Source organism: Theropithecus gelada, chromosome 13 (assembly GCF_003255815.1).
Source record: "Theropithecus gelada isolate Dixy chromosome 13, Tgel_1.0, whole genome shotgun sequence".
NCBI classification, from domain to species: Eukaryota; Metazoa; Chordata; class Mammalia; order Primates; family Cercopithecidae; genus Theropithecus; species Theropithecus gelada.
The window spans coordinates 29,895,211-29,920,130 of record NC_037681.1 but is presented as its reverse complement, the minus strand read 5'-3'; the positions used below and the strand labels follow the sequence as shown (position 1 = coordinate 29,920,130).

Below are 24,920 nucleotides of genomic sequence, written 5' to 3'. Positions count from 1 at the left end.
CAGGAGGACAGGGAGGAAGGCCAGAGTGAAGGTCCAGTGAAGAGCCACGGCCTCCCGCAGACTGCCCTCCCCACGGCTCCCGAGGACCAGCTGCAGCAATGTGAACTTCCACTCTGCACCCTGACTGCAGCACGTGGGAGAGCGGGGCCAGTGCAGGGTCACACAGGTTTTCTATTTCTGTAGAGCCTCTGGGAACAGAGCCACCAACAGGACTGTTGTAGTCAAGTCCCTGGTCACCAACACCCACCTTCTACAATAGGGCTCTTTAACCTGGGGTCCCGGGATAGCCGGTGGGGAGGGGGTTGTCTAACCTCCTTGAAATCAAAGGTAGAACTGCATATATGTATGTCTCCCGCCCCCCGCCCCACAGCCTTACCTGACTGCCAAAGGGGTCAAGGATGTAAAAATGATTAAGATACTCAGACTTCAACACTGGCAGAGTTAAGTCCTCTGCAAAATGAGTTGAGAGAACAGAGGCTCCAGGGGTAGGAACCAGTAAAATCTGTGGCCTTTTCAACAGCCATGGAAATCACTGTGCCTGCACTGTTAGCTGGTTTTGTATGAGAGGAATGTTCTTTAAAATCAAAATGACAACACAGAGAATACTGTTTTGAAGATGTATGACAACTTCTATAAGCAAAGTCATCATGTAAAGCCTATCTTTTTTTTTTTTTTTTTAAAGCCACCAAACTGCTGCTTTAGTGGGCCGGGTGCGGTGGCTCACGCCTATAATCCCAGCACTTTGGCAGACGGAGGCAGGTGGATCACAAGGCCAGGAGTCCGTGACCAGCCTGGCCAATATGGTGAAACCCTGTCTCTACTAAAAATACAAAAATTAGCTGGGTGTGGTGTCACATGCCTGTAGTCCCAGCTGCTGGGAGGTGGAGGCAGGAGAATCGCTTGAACCTGGGAGGTGGAGAGTGCAGTGAGCCGAGATTGCGCCATTGCACTCTAGCCTGGGCAACAGAGTGAAATGAAAGTTTATGTCTACAGAAAAAAAAAAGGTTAGTGTAGAATTTTGGGGAAAGGAAGGAACGGACAGAAATCATAAAAGCCTTCTAAACTAGGAGGACACCTTACTTTGTTAAAATGTCTAATGGGGTGAGGGCTCACGTCTATAATTCCAGCATTTTGGGAAGCCAAGACAGGAGGATCCCTTGAGCCCAGGAATTTGAGACCAGCCTGGGCAACATAGGGAGACCCTGTCTCTCCAAAAAAATAAAATTAAGTGGGCATGGTGGTGCGAGCCTGTGATCCCAGCTACTCGGGAGGCTAAGGCAGATTGCTTGAGCCTGGGAGTCGAGGCTGCAGTGAGCCGAGATCACGCCGCTGTATTCCAGTCTGGGCAATGGAGCAAGACTCTATCTCCCAAAAATAAAAATAACATAAAATAAAACAAAGAGAAATACTTAGTTTAAAGGTAATTCATCGCTTACAGACTATCTAAGAAGAGTCTAGAAGAACACCATTTTACAAAGAATTCACATTTAACAATACATAAAATAATTCTTGAAGCTACAGTAACATTCAGCTAAGATTTCTGTACTTGTCCTTGAAGAGAATGTTTTAACCCTCGCTGCCTGTGCCAGCGTCCTGAAGCAGTGTATTACATGAAACACCAATGGCTGACCTAGCAGGCCACAGGTGAGTGCAGAGCTGGCAGGGAACGGTTCCAACCCCTCTCCTTCCTGACAGAGAAGCAGGCCTCAGAGCAGTGCAGTGGCCTGGTCAGAGCCACACCCCAGTCCTTGTAGGAGCCAAAGCCGAATCCAGGCCTCCTTCTAGCCCACTGTCACTACCTTGTTGAGAAATAATGGGTGAAAAACTTACTGAAGCATGATCTCCAACCTCTTGCTATAAACGTGCATTTCTAATTTTTTAGAAACCTTCTGTACTGCACCTGGAAAAAAAAAAGCGACAGAGTTCAATTTCTAAATTCCTATTCAGAATAATTTCCAAATCAATAATCAGAATCTGGTTACTGATAAGTTAAAGTGGTTAACTATGGAATCCTTAAAGTGACAAGCATGGGCTTGTATTATTTGCCTGCTAAAGGAAATGGATACTTTCATCATTTAATTTCATGTTCTTTTTATTTGTATTTTTAAAAAATTTTTCTATTACATCTTTTTACCCTTTCTTCAATATTTCATGTTCTTATTAAAGAACCACAAAATGGCACTTCATATTACTTTTAGTTTTATTTCCCACATTTCTCAAACTTTACATTTATGATCACGGGCAATTAAAATAACTCCAGGAATTCTAGGGGCATATTCAAGCTCAGAGATCTATGAAGTATTTTATCTAAAATGTGGTATAAATTTAGCATTCTATTAGATATAATTATTTTAATAAAAATTAATATTTAAAATAACTTGTCTATTAAATTACTCAGCTTTCCTTCCCAAACAAAGAAACCTGACAGTTTGGGAAGATGAGCCCCCTTAATATGGAGTTTCAGACATGCTCTGACCCCTCATTCTACAGCTCAGCGCGTCACCAGTAGCAAAAGAGCGCAGAGCTCACGGTCTGGCGCTTCCCCAGAAACTTAAACAGTGAGCATTTGACCCAGTAATTCTACTCCTCGGTATAGATCCAAGAGAAATGAAAGCGTGTATCTACCGAAAAACTGACATCCAAATCTCCATGGTGGCACTATTCATAAAAGCCGTAAAATAGAAACAACCAAAGTATCCATCAACGGATGAATGGATAAACAAAATGTGTTGTGTCCACACGATGGGAAATTATTTGGCTATAAAAAGGAATGAAGGACCAATTTATGTGAAGACGGATGAACCGTGAACACAGCATAGCGAAGGAAGCCAGTCATCAAAGGCTATATATTGTATGATTCCATTTATCTGAAACGCTGAGAACAGGCACATCCAGGGAGGCGGGAAGTAACTCAGTGGTTGCTTTGAGTTGGGGAGAATATAGAGATTGGGGCATCACAAGTAAGGGATATGGGGTTCCTTTTTGGAGGTGGTTGTTTATTTATTTATTTATTTAGAGACAGGGTCTTGCTCTGTTGCCCAGGCTGGACTGTAGTGGTGTGATCACAACTCACTGCAGCCTTAACTTCTGGGCTCCGGTGATCCTCTCACCTCAGCCTCCCAGGTAGCTGGGACTACATGCATGCACCACCATGCCCGGCTAATTCTGTGTGTGTGTGTGTGTGTGTGTGTGTGTGTGTAGAGACGGGGTTTCACCATGCTGCCCAAGCTGGTCTCAAACTCCTGGGTTCAAGCAATCTGCTCCCCTGGGCCTCCCAAAGTGCTGGGATTACAGGTGTGAGTCACCATGTCTGGCCTGGTGTGAGGTAAATGTTTTAAAGTTGATTGTGGTGATGGTTGTACAACCCTTAATATGCTAAAAATCACTGAATTCTACACTTTATATGGATGAATTGTATGTGAATTATGTATCAATAATGTTGTCACAAAAAAATAGTGCAGAATTTTAAAATCCTTCAGACAAAACACACATACACCCTATATATATGAATATTTTTACCATTTAATTTCATGTTCATATATATATATATGTATATAAAACGAACAAAAAAGACTTCATTTTACAAAAAGGCTATCAGAATATAATGAAGAGAAGGCAACCTTGGTGGCATTTGATCTGGATTGAACAGACTAAGATAGGAAGCGAAGGCCAGCTGAGCTCTTAGAAGGATGGGGGCCTTAGAGCTGAAAGCTGGGCTGGTCCAAATATGAAAATCCGAAGTTTAGATAGGAAGAAGTCAGTTTGATAAATAATAAATATACATAATCAACTTCCTCTTTTATATATTTTTTATATATATACATGTGTGTGTGTGTGTGTGTGCATGTGTGTGTGTATGAAATGGGGGAAAATACCAGAAATAATCTTATGGACTCACCTATCAACAGGAAAATGTAATATAAGACTGCAATTTCTTTCTTCTTTTTTTTCCTTAGAAAGAGTGTCATGCTCTGTTGCCCAGGCTGGAGTGCGGTGGTGCTATCCTAGCTCACTGTAACCTTGAACTCCTGGGCTCAAGTGATCCTCTCATCTCAGCCTCTCAAGTAGCTAGGCTACTTGTGTGCTACCATGCCTGGCTAAGACTCTGTCATTTCAAAGAGACTTCAAAAATTATGATTTCTTCAATGCACTTTCAATTTCTCAGCCCAAGTAATTACTTTCTCATGTAACACTATGACTTTTTAAAATAGTATATCATCTAAGTGTAGCTTTATTAACTCAATTCTGCACTCCCACATACCTATTTCAATCTACTCTATGGAAAAGACCCAAAATTGTCATTTCTCCTAAACTATTCTATAATTCAAACCATAGTTCATCTAATTCTTTTTAATCCATGAATTTCAACTGTATATACAACTAACTACTTGCCTATAATCTCAGCACTTTGGGAGGCTGAGACGGGAGGACTGCTTGAGCCCAGGAGTTTGAGACCAGCCTTGGCAACATAGAGAGACCCCATCTCCATTTAAAAAAAAGGAAAAAAAGCCCAGGTGCAGAGGCTCACACCTGTAATCCTAGCACTCTGGGAGGCCAAGGTGGGTAGATCACTTGAGCTCAGGCGTTTGAGACTAGCCTAGGCCACATGGAGAAACCCTGTCTCTATAAAAAATACAAAAATTAGCCAGCTATGCTGGTACACATCTGTAGTTCCAGCTACTTGGAGGGCTGAGGTGGGAGGACAACTTGAGCCCAGGAGGTCGAGGCTGCAGTGAGCTGAGATCGCACCACTGTACTCTAGCCTGCATCAGAGTGAGACCCTGTCTCGAAAAATAAAGTAAAATAAAAATATAAAAAAACACAAAGACAAAAAACTAACCAGGTGCTAGCCAAGAAAGCTACATAATAGAACTTTTATACTTTAATTATCATTAGTTTTATTATTAATTACTAAAATAAGCACTTAATTGACATGTAAAAACAGTCTCACAAAATATATTAAAAAATAAATATCTAAGCTATGAAATTACTGAAACTTTCCAAAGTTTATGTGTGTGTATATATGTATGTATATATATATTTGCAAATTCCTGCATTAATATTTAGACAAACTCATCAGACACATGAGATCATATTAAACACAGAATATACAATCGTCCGACACGTATGCCTGTCCTTAATAGGTCTGTGTGTCAAAACAGGACACACATGCTGAAAACAGGTGCCGTGTAAAACAGAAGAATGTTATGGAATATAAAAACAAAATAATGTATTTTGAAAATATGTAAGATTTCCCCTTTGGTTAAGAATGGGGACACATAAATTGAGGTTGGTGGTGAGAGACACACACACACACACACACACACACACACCCCCCGCAGATACAAATACAAGTTGTTTCCAGAATATGGACTGAAGTGTCAGGAGGCTAAGTTATGAAAAGGGAGAAAAGTGCCATCAAGGAAGAATGGGATTGTTTCACAAAGGTGCCTTGAGAAGAGGGCAACTTTTTCTGTAAATGGCCAGATGGCATTCTAGGCTTTGCAGACCATAGGGTCGCTGTCGCAATGACTCAATTCTGCTGCTGTAGCAGGAAAGCGGCATCAGAGGAGATGAACCAGTGTGCACAGCTGTGCTTCGGTAACACCGTACTTACCAAAGCAGGCGGGCTAGGTGTGGCTTGTGGGCCACAGTCGCTGACTCTGCTCTCAATGTGAAAATCCCAGGTTTGGATAGGAAGAAGTCAGTGTGATAATAAATATACAGAATCAACTTCCTCCTGAGCAGCGTAAGTGTCATGTGTACCAGTTCTTGCAATACTTGTCACCTTTGAAAGGAGCAAGTGCTACTTATTAAAACTTAGCCCCGCGAGTGACAACTCGCCATGCTAATGTATCACATACATACCCCGGATCATTATGTTAAAGTTCATCCTGTCTGTTCTCTTTCTGTCACCACTTACAGCTAATCCAACAGGAAATACTGCTGGCTTTATTAAAACAACTCCAGAATCCAGCCACTTTGCGATATCCCCACGACTTCCACCCTAATCTGGGCCACTGTGTGCCACCTGGATGTCTGAAGCAGATCCCAGCTGGAGCCTCTACTTTCTTGCTTGCCCTCTTAACAGTCTACTTTCAGCAAGCACCACGGTAATCCTTTAAAAACTATCAGATCCTGTCTCAGCCCCACTCAAAGCTCTGCAGCATTGCCTCACTTTACTCACACTGAAAGTCTGAGGTCCTTACAATAGCCAGCAAGACTCTATGGGATGTGCCCAACTCCAGACCCTATCAGGAAGCCCTGGGACACACCAGAATGTCAGATCCTTGGAGGGGGCAGATCTGTTTGCTTTGTTCACTGATGTTTTGCAAGCATTTCGAGGCATGCCTGTAATCCCAGCACTTTGGGTGCTCGGTAAATATCTGTCGAACGTTAATGAAAATATGCAAGCACTTCATCATCCCAGAGGAATATAAAACCTCATTCTCCATAAACTACAAAATGGGGAAGAACTAGGAAACACAAGGCACCCAACCAGCTCAACAAACGCTAAATACACGGAACACATGGAAACAGCGCAGTTCTGACCTGTCTGCAATGAACCTCTGCTGCAATGGCCAGAGGCTAACCAAAGGAATGAATGTTTTTATTATTAGCGTCAGAGGGATCACTAATAAAATAGTGATAATTATTTTAAATTCAATTACTGCTGACTAGAGTAAAGGTACATTTCATTTTGGACTGGAGCATTAAGAGAAATAATCAAGATAAAGGCAAATCAACCTACGACAGGCCATGCATTCCTTCCTGTGTGAGAGACACATGCGCTCTGTGGAGAAGATCTGACGCCACAGCGCCTCTTGCTCTTCAGCGCCACTGCTAGGCAGAGCCCTCATCAGAACAGCCGATGCCACCCTGACATCTCTGTGATCCCTCCTCTGCCAAACGGAAAACAGGCTGGCAGAGCTCAGACCCTAAACATCACCAAAGACCTTGCAGTCACACAACATCCTAACCGGCCTAAAAAAATGCCATTTTTGCATAGAAACTTCATTTTTCAGAAAAGTATATCAATTTCTAATTAGTTGACTATTACAAAAAAGACTTCATTTTACAAAAGGGCATCAGAATATAGTGAAGAGAAAGCAACCTTGGTGACATTTTACTTGAACTGAACAGACTAAGATAGGAAGTGAAGGCCAGCTGTGCTCTTAGAGAATGGAGGCCTTAGAGCTGAAAGCTGCGTGGCCCAAAGCCCCTGGGCGTGATTCTGCTCTCCGCACCTAACCCTCTTCCCCACGTCACTTTCCTAACTTCTGCACCACTCCTTACTCATGATCTTTTAAAAAGATCCTCCTAGGCCTGGTGTGGTGGCTCAAGCCTGTAATCCCACCACCTTGGGAGGCCAAGGCAGGCAGATCACAAGGTCAGGAGTTTGAGACCAGCCTGACCAACATGGTGAAATCCCGTCTCTACTAAAAATACAAAAATTAGCCAGGCGTGGTGGCGGACGCCTCTAATCCCAGCTACTCAGGAGACTGAGGCAGGAGAATCGCATGAACCCAGGAGGTGGAGGCTGCAGTGAGCTGAGATCACGCCACTGTACTCCAGCCGGGGTGATAGGCAGAGACTCCATCTCAAAATAAAAATAAAATAAAAAAATAAAAGTATCCTCCTGCAGCTGGGTGCGGTGGCTCACGCCTGTAATCCCAGCACTTTGGGAGGCTAAGGCGGACAGATCACCTGAGGTTGGGAGTTTGAGATCAGCCTGACCAATGTGGAGAAACCCTGTCTCTACTAAAAACACGAAAAATTAGCCGGGCATGGTGGTACACGCCTGTAATTCCAGCTACCCAGGAGGCGGAGGTTGCGGTGAACTGAGATTGGGCCATTGCACTCCAGACTGGGCAACAAGAGCGAAACTGTGTCTCAAAAAAATAAATAAATAAATAAAAAGATCCTCCTTCCCACCCTGCACACCTTTATTTTTACCACCTAAGATAAGTAAGAGAAAAACAATTTTTTTTTTTTTTTTTGAGATGAAGTCTCACTCTGTCACCCAGGCTGGAGTGCAGTGGCGTGATCTCTGCTCACTGCAACCTCCGCCTCCCAGGTTCAAGCAATTCTCGTGCCTAAGCCTCCTGAGTAGCTGGGATTACAGGTGCCTGCCACCACCCTCGGCTAATTTTTTTTGTGTATTTAGAAAAGACGGGGTTTCACCATGTTGGCCAGGCTGGTCTCAGACTCCTGACCTTAAGGGATCCGCCCGCCTCAGTCTCCCAAAGTGCTAGGATTACAAGTGTGAGCCACCATGCCCAACTGTAAGAGAAAATTGACAACCGCATTTTTTCTGTCAATATTTTGTACCCCAGGATTAAGACTGTGACCCTAAGCATCATGTAAGAATCAAGGGTGCGGCATTCTTCTGTGGCTTATATAAACGCACAGCTGTCTCTTGTGTTACAGGCACATGGGAGGAGCCATTTCCCATGAGTTAATTCAACTAAAACAAGTTATCAAATGATGTCCAAATGATCATTCTTACAATTACTGAAAACAAATTCAAATACCAGTGACTCAAATGAATAACAGATTTAGATTGTCTAAGTATTTATTTGTTTATATTACAGATGCAGCATAAGAAATGAATTATAAAGTAGTCTGCTAAACTTTTTTCTCATGAAATCAAAGAACTAACTAACTGTGTATTTTCAAAGAACAATGCTACTCTCTCAGAGCCCAGGATCTAATGGCATGTGAAGGGTAAAGGCTGAGGCTTCCCAGAATACTTCCTGTACGGTCACTTTCCCCAGCACAGCACATAGGACTACTCCATATGCCAGAGACTCACAGCTCAAAACATGTAAAGAGCGGGGTACAGTGGCTCATGCCTGTAGTCTCAGCCACTCAGGAGGCTGAAGTGAGAGGATCATTTGAGCCCAGGCATTTGAGAGCAGCCTGGGCAACAAAGTAAGACTTTGTTTCAAAAAAAGAAAAAAAAAAAAAAGACATATTATGCTGACTTAAGTATAAAATAGAATCAAATAACACAAAAATATCTTTACTGTTTTCTCTGGTTGAAAATTGTCCCACAGGGTGATTCAATTCTGTTCAACAAATTTTATTAAATATGAAGATAGTAGCATATCTTCCTAATCTAACTGGCTCAATTCATCAATATTTTGGAATTTCAGATTCAATTATTTTTAAGAGGACTGCTTCTAAAAGGATTTTATCTTAGTCTTAACTACAGCCAGGTTTTTGCAGTATGAGTGAAGAGCCAGGATAAAAATAAGCAAAATACTAACAATACGCATTGCTGTGTATATCTTAAAGATCACACAGAAATGATCAAGTTTGTTAGAAGTCTATTTACTGCTTTTTAGTTCACAGAAACATAAGAAAAATGAAACAATTAAAGGATAAAAATGAGTGGCCAGATGCGGTGGCTCACACTTGTAATCTCAGCACTTTGGGAGGCTGAGGCAGGTGGATCACGAGGTCAGGAGTTCAAGTCCAGCCTGGCCAACACAGTGAAACCCCATCTCTACTAAAAACACAAAAATTAGCTGGGCGTGGTGGTGGGCACCTATAATTCCAGCTACTCGGGAGGCTGAGGAAGGAGAATCGCTTGAACCTGGGAGGCGGAGGTTGCAGTGAGCCGAGATTGTGCTATTGCACTCCAGCCTGGGCAACAGAGCTAGACTCCGTCTCCAAAAAAAAAAAAAAAAAAGGATAAAAATAAATGAACTCTTACCTTTTCTTATTTTGGGATTTGACTGAACTTCCAATATCACAGTTGTTACTGTATCCGCATACATATCATTAGAAGGGTTTGCCAGCCACTGGAAAGCAAAAGGCAGAATTAGGAAGTGACCTACCTATAGTGACCAACCACAAAAGCTACGACTACAACCCACCAAACCATGGACTCTACATATGGAACTACTGCTTCCAGTATTTACACTGAAATTCACTGACTCACTGTTTACTGAAATTAATACTACAATACTTCTCTAATATTCTATAAAGAACAAAATTATACTGAGCACTTCCTTTTGACATGTTTTATAGGCATTATCATTTAATTTTCATAACAAATAGCATAATTAATTTCATTTTATAAAAGAGAAAACAGACTCAAAAGTAACTTGTACAGGATAATTACTGGTACTGGGACTGAACTCAAATTCCTAATGCTTATATTTAGTATAGCATATGACTACAGACAGAATGTGAAGAGGGTAAGTTTTTTTCTTTTTTTTTTTTGAGATGGAATTTTGCTCCTGTTGCCCAGGCTGGAGTGCAATGGCGTGATCTTGGCTCACTGCAACCTCTGCCTCCTGGGTTTAAGCGATTCTCCTGCCTCAGCCTCCCAAGTAGCTGGGATTACAGGCATGCACCACCACGCCCGGCTAATTTTATATTTTTAGTAGAGATGGGGTTTCTCCATGTTGGTCAGGCTGGTCTCGAACTCCCGACCTCAGGTGATCCGCCCACCTCGGCCTCCCAAAGTGCTGGGATTACAGGTGGGAGCCACAGCGCCTGGCCAAGAGTGCAATATTTTAAAATATTTACTTTTGCTTCTACACTGAGCCTCAGATCCCCTGGCTTTTGTTCCTAGGGTAAATAATCTCTGACGTGTTTACCCTAGGAACAAAAATATATTACCTACTATGCATGTATAAATGAATGAATGAATTATAGAGGCAGGGTCTTGCTGTGTTACCCAGGCTGGTCTTGAACTCCTGGGTTCCAGTGATCTGCCCACCTTGGCCTCCCAAGGTGCTAGGATTACAAGTGTGAGCCATCATACGCAGACTCTAATAGTATTTAGTAGAATGAGCTAAATTAATGTCTCTAGTAACTTTCTCCCTTTTTCTGATATTAACATTTTACATATTGTTGTATGTAACTTCATGTTTATAGATAACTACTCCTTTTCACACTTTGTTTTTCGTTTTTTCTTTTGAGACAGGGTCTCACTCTGTCACCCACGTTGGAGTGCAATGGTGCGATCTTGGCTCACTGCAACCTCTGCTTCCCAGATGCAAGTGATTCTCCTGCCTCAGCCTCCCAAGTAGCTGGGACTTTTGGTGCCCACCACCACTTCTGGGTAATTTTTGCACTTTTAGCAGAGACGGGGTTTCACCATGTTGGCCAGGGTGGTCTCGAACTCCTGACCTCAGGTGATTCGCCCGCCTTGGCTCCCAAAGTGCTGGGATTACAGCTGTGAGCCACTGGGCCTGGCCTGATACTTTCTTTAGTTGCTTTTAGCCTTATGAATCAAATTTAGACTTAAATCACAGGATTGTATTGGGACCAAAGCTGACAAATCTTTTTTGTTTTAAAAATAGAATGTATGCGAGGTGGGTGGATCACTTGAGGTCAGGAGTTCAAGACCATCCTGGCCAACATGGTGAAACCCCATCTCTAACTAAAAGTACAAAAATTAGCTGGGCATGGTGGCATGCACCTGTAGTCCCAGCTAGTCGGGAGGCTGAGGCAGGAGAATCATATGAACCTGGGAGGTGGAGGTTGCAGTGAGCTGAGATCACACCACAGCACTCCAGCCTGGGTGACAGAGCAAGACTCCGTCTCAAAAAAAGAAAAAAAAAATTAGAATGTATGAATGAAATAGTTGACCATCTACCTTGGCAATTTATATACAATTCTACCTTGGGGCATAGCAGTAGATAAGATACCTCCCTGGACTATTCAATGGTAGGACTCACTTTGAAAATCCTTCTTTAAACTTAACAGGTGCCAATCTATCAAAATCAACCATGCAATTCCTTTGGTATCTGTCTTCCAAACTCCACAAGCTGGAGTTTAAAATTCTAACAGGAACCACATCACTTAATTTAATAATTTCTGTCCTTTCCAGATTTGGGTCACTTTATTGTTGTTTATTTGAATCTTCAAAATTCTGCTCTTTTAACGAGTGGTACCTAAGTTTGTTTTAATTTAACATAATTAAATTTTTTCCTTAAGAATTATAAAACCTTTTGATATAACTAAAGACATCCTGGAATACCATAAAATCAGGTAAGATTTATATGAAAGGACTATACTTACTGCACATACTAAATACAAACCCTTAATTTATTATTAGGTTTTTGTGACTACATAGATAATGCTCAGCTACTTAATAATACTTAATGCTGGTCCTTAAAACATATATATATATGTTTTATATACAGCAGGTTTTATAAGAGAGATACACACACACACACACACACACACACACACACTTTCCAACAATATTCTTTTTCTAATTGGGAAGAAACTAATATTCTCTACAATTGTTCATGAACTCTTTTTAAAACTTTTTTCTCTCATTGTTTAGGTAAATGATCTTTTCTTACTTCTAATACCACCATGCCTGGTTCTTGTATTACAGTAATATTTTTGAACACTTTCAGAGCAGGTTTTTCTTGAATTTCTAATTCTTCCACATCACCTGAAAGAAAGATGTAACTATAAGATGTATATACTTTTCTGATAATCTTCCAGAGACCATTCATTTGTTTATAGAGACAGTTAAAGCAGCTACACAATGAAAAAGTTAGTAACTCATTTGTATAGTCAATTTTTAAACAGCAAAGTATAGCAACGGAAAGGTCTGAACATGTATTGCAAACATTCATCTATCTAGGTAGCATTTACCTCGGACATCAAACATTTTATCAGTAGCAAACTTAAGTGGTGTTCAAACATCTATGTTTTGTATACAAGAGATTTAGCCTTCTACTAGCATCTTTTAACGTATGACATAAAATTAGTCAATTGTTGCCAACTAGTTTCGTCTACCTTCTGTCTTCGTAAGCTTCAACATTCTACAGCGAAATTCTATTGTTCAAGAGACTTTTCTGGTCTTTCTAGCATCCTCTTACTCAAGGACAGTTCAGACATATTTTATTAACCTTCTATGTTATGACAGATTATACTAGTGCAAGGTTCCGAGGTTTTAAAAAAAGGTTCTTTCTACTGGTTTATTTTATGGTAGTACTTCATGAGTCATGAAGAGCGTGACTGATGGAAAATATATTTTGTAATATGAAGTATTCTTGCTTTATCAGAAAGTCCACACCTTTTAATTTAGTCACTGCCCCTCATGATGTTAATACACAAAATCTCGAACTCAAATGGTCTAATATGAAAACAGACTAGGTTTATTTTCTCACTGGCCTTTGGCCAGTGGTCATGAACTCTTACAAAACCTGCTGTATAGACTGGTATCGATAGAGCCAGAAAAATTATTTTCACTGATCAAAGAAAAGAAACAGATAAAATTTTAGGTATGGTCAAGTAAAAGAGACTTCAAACAAGGAAAAGAGACTACTAGATTTTAAGTGGGTCAAAGATAAGTATTACAGAATTAAAAAAAATTTTGAGTATATTTTCTTTTTTAATTTTTTAAAAGTTTTTCTTATTTTTTTTTCACAGGACCATCAGGCAAGAACATGAGTGTATTTTCTAAAATTTCACATAAAGGCAATAATAACATGATCATTTATATTAATAAAACATACAATTCTGAGACAATTATCAAAATTAAGTAACATTCTTTTCTAGGTAGAAAATTATCTTTAAAAAGACAAAACAACGAAATGAATTTCAATACACACACACCTGTCAACTTCTGCAGCTGGTAATAGAGCAAATTAAAGGGACCAGTATATGGAATGGCTTGGGTCTGCTTTACAGTGCTCATTGCCAAGTCAGTATAATCTGAAAAGAAAATTAGAATAGACTTGAAGAAACAATACCAGTCCTACAAAACACATACCAGGAGCAAAGAAAAAATAAAAGCAAAGTAAATGTCAACATGTTTTTCAGAAAGCTAACAAGATGCTCCTTAATTTGGTACCACCTTACATTTCCCCACCGATCTCCCTATGTCCCCACCTTTCTCCTTCAGTTAACTTCTGCTCCAGCAGTAAGAAAGCACCTCATGGCCAGGTGCGGTGGCTCATGCCTGTAATCCCAGCACTTTGGGAGGCCAAGGCGGGTGGATCATGAGGTCAGGAGTTCAAGACCAGCCTGGCCAAGACGGTGAAACCCCATCTCCACTAAAAGTACAAAAATCAGCTGGGCGTGGTGGCGGGCGCCTGTAATCCCAGCTACTCAGGAGGCTGAGGCAGAGAACTGTTTGAACCCGGGAGGCAGAGGTAGAAGTGAGTTGAGATCGTGCCATTGCACTCTAGCCTGGGCAACAGAGCAAGACTCTGTCTCAAAAAAAAAAAAAAAAAAAAAAAAAAAGGAAAAGAAAGCACCTCATGTTCCCAAACATACCAGGTTCTTGGATGCCATAGAGCTGGTATGCCAGCTGTCATCTGCCTTCTTTCCTTGGTAACTCCCAACAATCTTTCACCACCTGGCACAAGGGCTGCCTAATTTACCAAGCTTTTCTCAACTGCTGAGGTGCACTGTCTGTCTTCACATACTTATCATGCACTTCTATATGCCACTGAGCAATACTGGGACTAGCTCTTTCCAAGATTGCTTCCCTCATTAGACTGATTTCAAGGGCTAGGACTATGTGGCATAAGAGTAAGAGCTCAGTAACTCAGAATGAAGGCACAAGTCAGACAATGACCTATGATGCTATGAAGTCTGACAGCTGGGCAATCTCATAGGTAAATACCTCACCACTGCTGCTATTTTTCTTTTCCTTTTTTTTTTCTTTTTTGAGACAGAGTCTCACACTGTTGCCCGGGTTGGAGTGCAATGGCGTGATCTCGGCTCACTGCAACCTCCACCTCCTACATTCAAGCAATTCTCCTGCCACAGCCTCCCGACTAGCTGGGACTACAGGCACGTGCCACCACACCCAGCAAATTTTTGTATTTTTAGTAGAGACAGGGTTTCACCATGTTGACCAGGATGGTCTCAAACTCCTGATCTTGTCATCTGCCCACCTTGACCTCCCAAAATGTTGGGATTATAGGCGTAAGCCACCATGTTCAGCCACTGCTATTTTTTATTCCAGCATAAAGTACATATAATGTATTAGTACCATGTAAATCACCTTGAGCACAGCATTTACTTGAAGATAACACCACATTCATTGGAAAATGACTTACTGATGGCTCAGTAAATTTATAAAGACAAAGAATGCACATGGAACTGTGTATCAACTTTGGGAAAAAAGCAGTTTACAAACTTAAATGTAATCTTATTAGTTTTGTGCAATTTTTCTTTTTTTTTTGAGATGGCATCTCGCTCTGTCACCAGGCTGGAATGCAGTGGCACTATCTCAGCTCACTGCAACCTCCACCTCCACGTTCAGCCTCCCGAGTAGCTGGGACTACAGGCACGTGCCACCACACCAATTTTTGTATTTTCAGTAGAGTCGGTTTCACCATGTTGGTCAGGATGGTCTCGATCTCTTGACCTTGTGATCCACCTGCCTCGGCCTCCCAAAGTGCTGGGATTACAGGCGTGAGCCCCTGTACCTGGCCCAATTTTTCATTTTTCTCTACAATGAGCTTCAATTTATACACACACATTAGAGGCGTCAGTTATATAGTTGGTGTTACTTATTTGGATGTCGAAAGTTCCAACATAATGAAAAAATTAGGCTTTACATTAATACTTTTTTGCTTTTAAAGAAATTATACAAGTTTTTGTTCCTACTCCTTTCGGAATGGTGAAGGAATAGAAAGGCCCAGCAAGTGATGTAAAGGTCATAAAAAACTGAAATGCTTATGCAAAGGTCCTAAAAACCAAATGGCTTATCTGGGGAATCCAAAGTCACTTCAGAAAATAAAAGCCCACCAGTCTGTTGTAGAGGGTAGAAAATCGGGTGAACTCAGGAACGAACTTATGTTTCCAAAGACGAAGAAAGTGATTTCACGAATAATTTCAATCTTTCAGTAGTTCACGGGAGGTGTTTTTTTTCTCCTCCTGTGAACTACTATAGGTACAAAGCTAATTAGCTAACTTGCACCTATTCCTTTTTTATTTGTCTGTTACTTAAAATTTGGCCACAAGGTGAAGAGAAGTTTTCATAGATTTTCTTTCAGTGCTAAGGTGAAGTTAGATTTGACATTTAATAGTATACTTACTGGATAGGTCGCAAGGAGAAAGTATGTGATAATTAAAGTTTCTTTTAACAAGTATTCCTGAGACCCGCTGGCCTTGTTCTGGTTTTTTGTCTGCTAAAAATCCCATAACCTGTAAAAAAAAAAATACTTGAAGAAAATAGAACCTGGTAAAATGCAGTTTTTCAGACAGTAAAATGCAGTTCATCATAATGATGACCATAACGTCTTTGAACTATGAAAACAACATATGGATTTAACCATGAAAAACACAAAATGTTTGATATCTCTATGATGAGGGCAGTCGCATTGCTACCAGTGTCAAAGAGAAGAGTCACAGTGGCAGATCTGGCATAGTTCAGTTCTAATCAGTTCAACAAGCAAGGAACTTACTAAGTGCTGGGGTTTAAGAAAGCTCTCACTAGCTGCACCGTAGTAGGGAAGGCCGGGAAGTCCCCGTGAAACACACACATGCACTCCCTCAGGCTGGCTGCAAACTCACAACAGAGAGTGAGGTCCACTGATACAAGTCTGGGAGGCTGTGGTACACCTAACACTAAAAGCAGCAGCAGTGGCTTTGAATAAAAAGGTCAATAAAAACAGGTTATGGGTGAGCTCATAAATTGAGGGAGAAACACTTTTAAGAGAATAAAATAACAACCACTTAAAAACAAAAATATTACAAACATGAAACCCACTATTCTTTTTTTTTTTGAGACGGCGTCTCACTCTGTCGCCCAGGCTGGAGTGCAGTGGCACAATCTCAGCTCACTGCAACCTCTGCCTCCCAGGTTCAAGCGATTCTCCCACCTCAGCTTCCCAAGTAGCTGGGATTACAGGCACCCACTACCATGCCCGGCTAATTTTTGTATTTTTAGTAAAGATGGGGCTTTGCTACATTGGCCAGCTGGTCTCGAACTCCTGACCTCAGGTGATCCACCCGCCTTGGCCTCCCAAAGTGTTGGAATTACAGGTGTGAGCCACCACACTCGGCCCCACTATTCATTTTTAAAAAGTCTCATGTATGGCTGGGCGCGGTGGCTCACACCTGGAATTACAGCACTTTGGGAGGCCGAGGCGGGCAGATCAAGAGGTCAAGAGATTGAGACCATCCTGGCTGGCCAACATGGTGAAACTCCATCTCTACTAAAAATACAAAAAACTAGCTGGCCCTGGTGGCGGGCGCCTGTAGTCCCAGCTACTCGGGAGGCTGAGGCGGAAGAATGGCATGAACCTAGGAGGCAGAAGTTGCAGTAAGCTGAGATTGTGCCACTGCACTCCAGCCTGGCGACAGAGCGAGACTCTGTCGCAAAAAAAAAAAAAAAAAATGTAATTTATTTATTTTTTTGAAACAGAGTATTACTGTCACCCAGGCTGGAATGCAGTGGTGTGATCATCGCTCACCATGTGTACCACCAAGCCTGGCTTTTTTTTTGTATTTTTTGTAGAGATGGGGTTTCACCATGTTGCCCATGCTGATCTTGAATTCCTGAGCTTAAGGGATCTGCCTGCTACAGCCTCCCAAAGAGCGGGGATTACAGGCGTGAGCCACCACGCCTGGCTGAAACCCAGTATTCTTAAATATAACTTCTCTCAACTGCACGTAAATGAGCTCAAGGGAATAAACGCAGTGTGTTCCATACTTGTTTACCTTTAAGCAAGTAAGGGCAAACAGCAACCAGGCAGTGCTATATTTGTTCTCATAACTATAAACACAGAGGGTTGCATTTCATAGGATTTCTTAGGGTTATTTTCTCCTTAACTGCTGGTAGCTTTCAGAAAAGAACTTTTGCTCCTAGGAGATTAATTTTAATATAGTGATGTTGTACTTGAGAAAGAAAACCAACTAAAGATAATGATTTTAAATCATTAAAATCATGGGTGAGAAACAGAACACTCCAATAAGAAACCCAGCTTTTCCTGAACTCAGTTCAATTCATCTTCTAAACTGTCTGACTGCAAAACTTTATTTTTTCTTCCCATAAATCCACCACCAGCGGAGGATGGGAAATACAGTTCTAGATTCTCAAATGAGTATATTTTTCTACAGGTATAAGAAAAACACTATTAAATTGGCCCCTGAGAAGTTTTTGAACAGTAAGACTCAGGAGTAACCACAATCATTTACAGCAAAACCCTCATACCCTAAGTTTTGCTAATTTCTTTTTTTCCTCCAATTCACCTTCAAGAAAGGATATTCATTAATTAGCATCTGCAGGTTTGGCTCATTATGTATTAAAAGTGTATTGTAAAGTTGCTATTAACATTTTTTTTTTTTTTTTTTTTTAAGATGGAGTCTTGCTCTGTCGCCCAGGCTGGAGTGCAGTGGCATGATCTCGGCTCACTGCAACCTCCGCCTCCCAGGTTCCAGCGATTCTCCTGCCTCAGCCTCCTGAGTGGCTGGGACTACAGTTGCGCACAACCACAACTGGCTAATTTTCGTATCCTTAGTAGAGACAGGGTTTTCTCCATGTTGGCCAGGCTGGTATTGAACTCCTGACCTCAGATGATTTGTCCACTTCAGCCTCCCAAAGTGCTGGGATTACGGACGTGAGCCACAGCTCCTGGCCCATATGTTGATATTTAAGCCTTCAACTAAATCATTAAAAATTTGAGCCTGAGACTGGGCATGGTGGGTCACGCCTGTAATCCCAGCACTTTGGGAGGCCAAGATGGGTGGATCACTTGAGGTCAGGAGTTTGAGACCAGCCTGGACAATGTGGTGAAACACCGTCTCTACTAAAAATATAAAAAAAATTTAGCCGGGTGTGGTGGTAGGTGCCTGTGATCCCAGCTAATCAGGAGGCTGAGGTAGGAGAATTGCATGAACCTGGGAGGCAGAGGTTGCAGTGAGCCGAGATAGCGCCATTGCACTCTAGCCTGGGCGACAGAGCGAGACTCCTTCTCAAAAAAAAAAAAAAAAAAAAAAAAAATTATTTGTGCCTGTAGTCCCAGCTACTTGGGAGGCTGAGATGGGAGGATCAGCTGAGCCTAGGGAGGTCGAGGATGCAGTGAGTCATGAATGCACCACTGCACTCCAGCCTGGGCAACAGAGTGAGACCCTATCTCAAAACAAAAAAAAAGAACATGGGAGTTGCGGATATCTCTTCAACATACTGATTTCAATTCCTTTTTAAAAATTTAAAATTATATATGTAATTTTTAAAAAGTTTTCCTTAGAAGTATTTCTAAAGGAGTTGTGATCAACAGAAGTAAAGATGCAGACTTCTGACAGCATCCCTCTAAAAAGGCAGCTCAGGCTTTCCTTAACTATTTCAACTTCAAATTCGGAAAACAGGACACTTCACTCTGAAAAATGAGCAATTCTTTTTTTATTTTTTTGAGACAAGGTCTTGCTCTGTCACCCAGGCTGGAGCGCAGTGACAGGACAATGGCTCACTGTAGCCTCAACCTCTTGGGCTCAAGTCATCCTCCCACCTCAGCCGCCCGGGTAGCCGGGACTACAGGCACATGCCACCGCACCCAGCTAATTCTTGTATTTTTCGTAGAACTGGCTTTCACCATGTTGCCCAGGCTGGTCTTGAACTCCTGAGCTAAAGCAATTTGCCTGACTTGGCCTCCCAAAGTCCTGGGATTACAGGAGTGAGCCACCGTGCCCAGCCTTGATTACTTCTTTTTTGTTTGTTTTGAGACAGAGTCTCACTTTGTCACTCAGGCTGGAGTGCAGTGGCGCGACTGCAGCTCACTGCAACCTCCATCTCCCGGGTTCAAGGGATTCTCCCACCTCAACCTCCCAAGTAGCTGGGATTACAGGCACCTGCAACCATGCCCAGCTAATTTTTTAAAATATATATATATTTTTAGTAGAGCTGGGGTTTTACCATGTCGGCCAGGTTGGTCTACAACTCCTGACCTCAAGTGATCCATGTGCCTCGGCCTCCCAAAGTGCTGGGATTACAGGCGTGAGCCACTGAGCCTGGCCGATTAATTTTTAAAAAGAAAATGTTTCCATATATTCCACCATATCTACACAAACATACATGGCTACAGTAACAAACAGTAAGGAACAGTTCTTTACCCTCAGATGTGGGAAGGAAAAGCAAGTGGAGATGTGGATTAAAGATCTATGAGATTCAGCTGCATTAAGATCTAATCTAGCTGAACATTTTCCACCTGAAGAAATGAATGAACAGAACCAAAAGAAGTCAAAAAGGATAAGGATAAAATTCCTGTAGTATAACAAATAGACAGAAATAAGCATATTCTTTTGACTAAAGATCTATTTTCTTATGAAGTACAGTCTTTCATGAAGAAAAAACATGGATCGGATAGACAGGAGCCATAACCTTTTACCTTGGCTAGTTTTTCTCCTCTGAAGTTTAAGGTCACTGCTTCTGTATTCCGAGGATTATGAACCTCTATGTGAACTTCATCATTATCTTCATATTCTCGAATCAGTGCTGCTTTCAATCTGGCCATTTCGTTCTGTTCTCCATGGACTAAAATCTACATAGAATAAATGTTAAAAGAATATAGGGAAACATTATTCAGATTAATCATGGTCCTGAGTTGAATTAATTAAGTATATGAAATAGAGACATACTTGGAAGTTATGAAACTTTACTACTAGGACCTCCAGCCAATTCAACTTGTATACACATACTCATTCTGTTTGGCTTCAAAAGATCCTTATGTGGTACTATTTGAACAAAGAGTAAAGAAACTTCTTTTCCTTTTTCTTTTTTTTGAGGTGGAGTCTCGCTCTATTGGCAGGCTGGAGTACAGTGGCGCGATCTCAGCTCACTGCAACCTCCGCCTCCCAGATTCAAGCAATTCTCCTGCCTCAGTCTCCCGAATAGCTGGGACTACAGGTGCGCGCCACCACGCCCAGCTAATTTTTGTATCTTCAGTAGAGACGGGGTTTCAGCATGTTGGCCAGGATGGTCTCGATCTCTTGACCTCGTGATTCACCCGCCTCGGCCTCCCAAAGTGCTGGGATTACAGGGGTGAGCCACCGCGCCCGGCCAAGAAACTTCTTTTCTACTCCAGTCTTTGCCACTAATGAGATACACGCCTTTTCCATGTTTCACTGCTTCTATGTTCATAGTGGTAAAGGGCTGACTTCTGTAATCTCTTCTAGTTTTAAATGCCTATGACTCTTGTACAAAACTATTGCTACCCTACTGTGTCAGAAAACACCCATAGTTCCCTTTTTTTTCTTTTTGTGAGATGGAGTCTTGCTCTGTCGCCCAGGCTGGAGTGTAGCAGTGGCGTGATCTCAGCTCACTGCAGCCCCTACCTCCTGAGTTCAAGCGATTCTCCTACCTGAGCCTCCCAAGTAACTGGCACTATAGGTGCACACCACCATGCCTGGCTAATTTTTGTATTTTCATTAGAGACGGGGTTTTACCATGTTGGTCAGGCTGGTCTCGAACTCTTGACTTTGTGATCTGCCTGCCTCGGCCTCCCAAAGTGCTGGGATTACAGGCGTGAGCCACCGAGCCTGGCCTACCTCATATATTTATATATTTTTGGAGACAGGGTCTCACTCTGTTGCCCAGGCTGGAGTACACTGGTGTGATCATGGCTCACTGCAGCCTCAACCTCCAGGGATCAAGCAATCCTCCTGCCTCAGCCTCCGACATAGCCAGGACTACAGGCATACACCACCATGCCCAGCCAATATTTGTATTTTTTGTAGAGACAGGGTCTTGCATGTTGCCCAAGGTGGTCTCGAACTCCTGGGCTCAAGTGATCTGCCCACCTTGGCCTCCCAAAGTACTAGGATTATAGGTGTGAGCCACTGTGCCTATCCTAATAAAATATTTCAGAACCAAATGGAACATTTTATTACTTTATATATTTCTTTATTTAAAGACAGAGTCTTGCTCTATTGTCCAGGTTGGAGTGCAGTGGCATAATCTTGGCTCACTGTGGCCTCAATCTCCCAGGCTTATGCAATCCTCCCACCTTAGCCACCCAGGTAGCTGGGACTACCGGCATGAGCCACCATGGTTGGCTAGTTTTATTTTATTTTTGTAGAGACAAGGTCTCACTATGTTGTCTAGGCTGGTGTCAAACTTCTGGGCAGTCCTCCTACCTCAGCCTCGCAGAGTGGTATGATTACAGGCATGAGCCACTGTGCCCAGCCCCAGTGATATATTTTAAAGGGTGTTTACAACAACAGCATTAGCAACCAGTCCCTTTTCATTCACTTTTGTAACTTCTATCTTACAAGACAGATTGTTCTTTTTATTGTTTGTTTGAGACAGTCTTACTCTGTAGCCCAGACTGGAGTGCAGTGTCGTGATCTTGGCTCACTGCAGCCTCTGCCTCCAGGGTTCAAGGGATTCTCATGCCTCAGCCTCCAAGTAGCTGGGATTACAGGTGTGAACCACCACACCTACCTAATTTTTATACTTTTAGTACAGATGGGGTTCACCATATTGGCCAGGCTGGTTTTGAACTCCTGGCCTCAAGTGATCCACCTGCCTCGGCCTCCCAAAGTGCTGGGACTGCAGGACTGAGCCACTGCGCCCGGCCAAGCTAGACTGTTCGTAGCGTCTCACACGTGGTAGATGGCTTGCAGCTGGGCATAGCCAGCACCAGCACGTGGCAGGGCTTACTGCTTGGTGGGGAAGGGCCTGGGCCTGGCTGCCTGAGCAGAATCCTGGTGCTGCTGCTTATTAGCTGTGTAACCTTGACCAAGTGATTTCACGCCTCAGTTTTCCCATCTGCAGAACAGCTGTTGGTCATGAAAATTAAGCAAGTCAGTTCATATAAAACACATGTACGGTGCCTGGCATGTGGTAAATAATCAATGTAAGCTAGTACTGATTACTACCACCAACACTACTAGTGTTGAAATTTTATCCTGCAGCTATACTTTTGCTAGAGCCGGTTATTACAGGAAAATGAGCATGAAGTTCAACCCAGGAACTTAAACTATCAGCAGAAGTAGAACCAGAGAGTGACAGGATGAAATGGGGCTGAGGATGAGGTGGTGACACCACACAGAAAGAGCAACACGGCTTTTCCTCCCTGGCTTGGAAATCTGGGGGGATGTTCATTCACACATTCAATAAGAAACACCTGGGAGGAGCCTACTCTGTGACTAAACTCTACACACCATGATGCTATGGACAGGAGAGTGGTATTTCTCGACCAAATAATCTGCTCATTAAGGGCCAGTGCTGTGAGGCCTATCATGCTAGAAAGAACTCAAAAACTAACAAAAGACTGCATGAAAAGGTGCTCAACATCATTAGTCATTAAAGAAATGAAAATCAAAACCACGAGATACCATTTCACACTAGCTGAAAAGTGACACAGCCCAAGTGTCCATCCACAGGTGAATGGATAAACAACATGTGGTCTACATACAACGGACCATGACTTAGGCATGAAGTGCTGATACATGCCACAACGTGATGAACCTTGAAAACACCGTAGGCATTATGATTCCTCTTAGATGAAATACCTAGAACAGTCAAATTCATAGAAACAGAAAGTAGATTCGAGATTACCAGGGTAGGGGGAAGGAAATGGGGAGTTACTGTGTAACGGTACAGAGTTTCTGCTTGGAGTGATGAAAAGCTGTGAAAACAGAAAGTGGTGATGGTTGTACAACACTGTGAATATAATTAATGCCACTGGTTTGTACACTTAAAAATGGTTAAAACTGCAAATTTTATGTTAGATATTTTACCACAGTAAAACATATTTAAAAAACAACGAGCAAGGCCAGGTGCAGTGGCTCATGCCTGTAATCCTAGCACTTTGGGAGGCTGAGGTGAGTGGATCACCTGAGGTCAGGAGTTCGAGACCAGCCTGGCCAATGTAGTGAAACCCTGTCTCTAGAGAAAATACAAAAATTAGCTTGGCGTGGTGGCACGTGCCTGTAACCCCAGCTACCCGGAAGGCTGAGGCAGGAGAATCGCTTGAACCCAGGAGGCAGAGGCTGCAGGGAGCCGAAATTGGCGCCACTGCACTCCAGCCTAGGCAACAGAGCAAGACTCCATCCCAAAAAAAAAAAAAAAAACCAAAAACAACAAGCAAACAAACAAAACTAACAAAAGGCCATTTCTTCTGCTTTCCGATACACTTGGAAAGGGCACTTCATCTATTTTCTATGGACACATGCTTCATTAGTGTTCTTCTAATAAAAAATACACACTTTTTTCAGCTTACCCCTCCTTTCCAATTCCATCAAAATATCTAATTTATTTTTAATAAGTTACATCATACTTAAAAATATAAGTAAGTTGGCCAGGTGCAGTGGCTCACACCTGTAATTCCAGCACTTTGGGAGGCTGAGGCGGGTGTATCACAAGGTCAGGAGTTCAAGATCAGCCTGGCCAAGATGGTAAAACCCCATCTCTACTAAAAATACAAAAATTAGCCAGGTGTGTTGGTGGGCACCTGTAATCCCAGTTACTCAGGAGGCTGAGACAGAGAGCTGCTTGGGAGCCAAGGCGGGCGGATTGCCTGAGGTCGGGAGTTCGAGACCAGTCTGGCAAACATGGTGAAACCCTGTCTCTACTAAAAATACAAAAAAAATTAGACAGGTGTCGTGATGTGTGCCTGTAATCCCAGCTACTCGGGAGGCTAGGGTAGGGGAATTGCTTGAATCAGGGAGGTGGAGGCTGCCATAAGCCGAGATCGCGCCACTGCATTCCAGCCTGGGTGACAGAGCAAGACTCCCATCTCAAAAATAAATAAATAAATAAACAGATAAATAAATCATATACTAATAAGGAACTATATAGTATATTTCTTTTTTTTTTTTTTTTTTGAGACAGAGTCGCCCAGGCTGGAGTGCAGTGGCATGATCTCGGCCTGCAAGCTCCACCTCCCGGGTTCACACCATTCTCCTGCCTCAGCCTCCTGAGTAGCTGGGACTACAGGCGCCCGCCACCACACCCAGCTAATTTTTGTATTTCTAGT

The 24,920-nt window shown here is 42.3% G+C and overlaps 1 protein-coding gene across 5 annotated transcripts in view; it reads right to left on the bottom strand.

Annotated features, from left to right (window-relative positions):
* Nucleotides 1–24,920, bottom strand: part of CPSF3 (cleavage and polyadenylation specific factor 3) — a 51,006-nt gene that overhangs the window by 4,998 nt on the left and 21,088 nt on the right. For all 5 annotated transcript variants that reach the window (XM_025354935.1, XM_025354937.1, XM_025354938.1 and 2 more), the window contains 6 exons: nucleotides 20,328–20,480; nucleotides 16,038–16,146; nucleotides 13,600–13,698; nucleotides 12,333–12,427; nucleotides 9,722–9,809; nucleotides 1,831–1,900 (listed from right to left, as the gene is read on the bottom strand). In XM_025354935.1, the coding sequence (XP_025210720.1) occupies nucleotides 1,831–1,900; nucleotides 9,722–9,809; nucleotides 12,333–12,427; nucleotides 13,600–13,698; nucleotides 16,038–16,146; nucleotides 20,328–20,480 (614 nt within the window). The remainder of the gene's footprint in view (nucleotides 1–1,830; nucleotides 1,901–9,721; nucleotides 9,810–12,332; nucleotides 12,428–13,599; nucleotides 13,699–16,037; nucleotides 16,147–20,327; nucleotides 20,481–24,920) is intronic.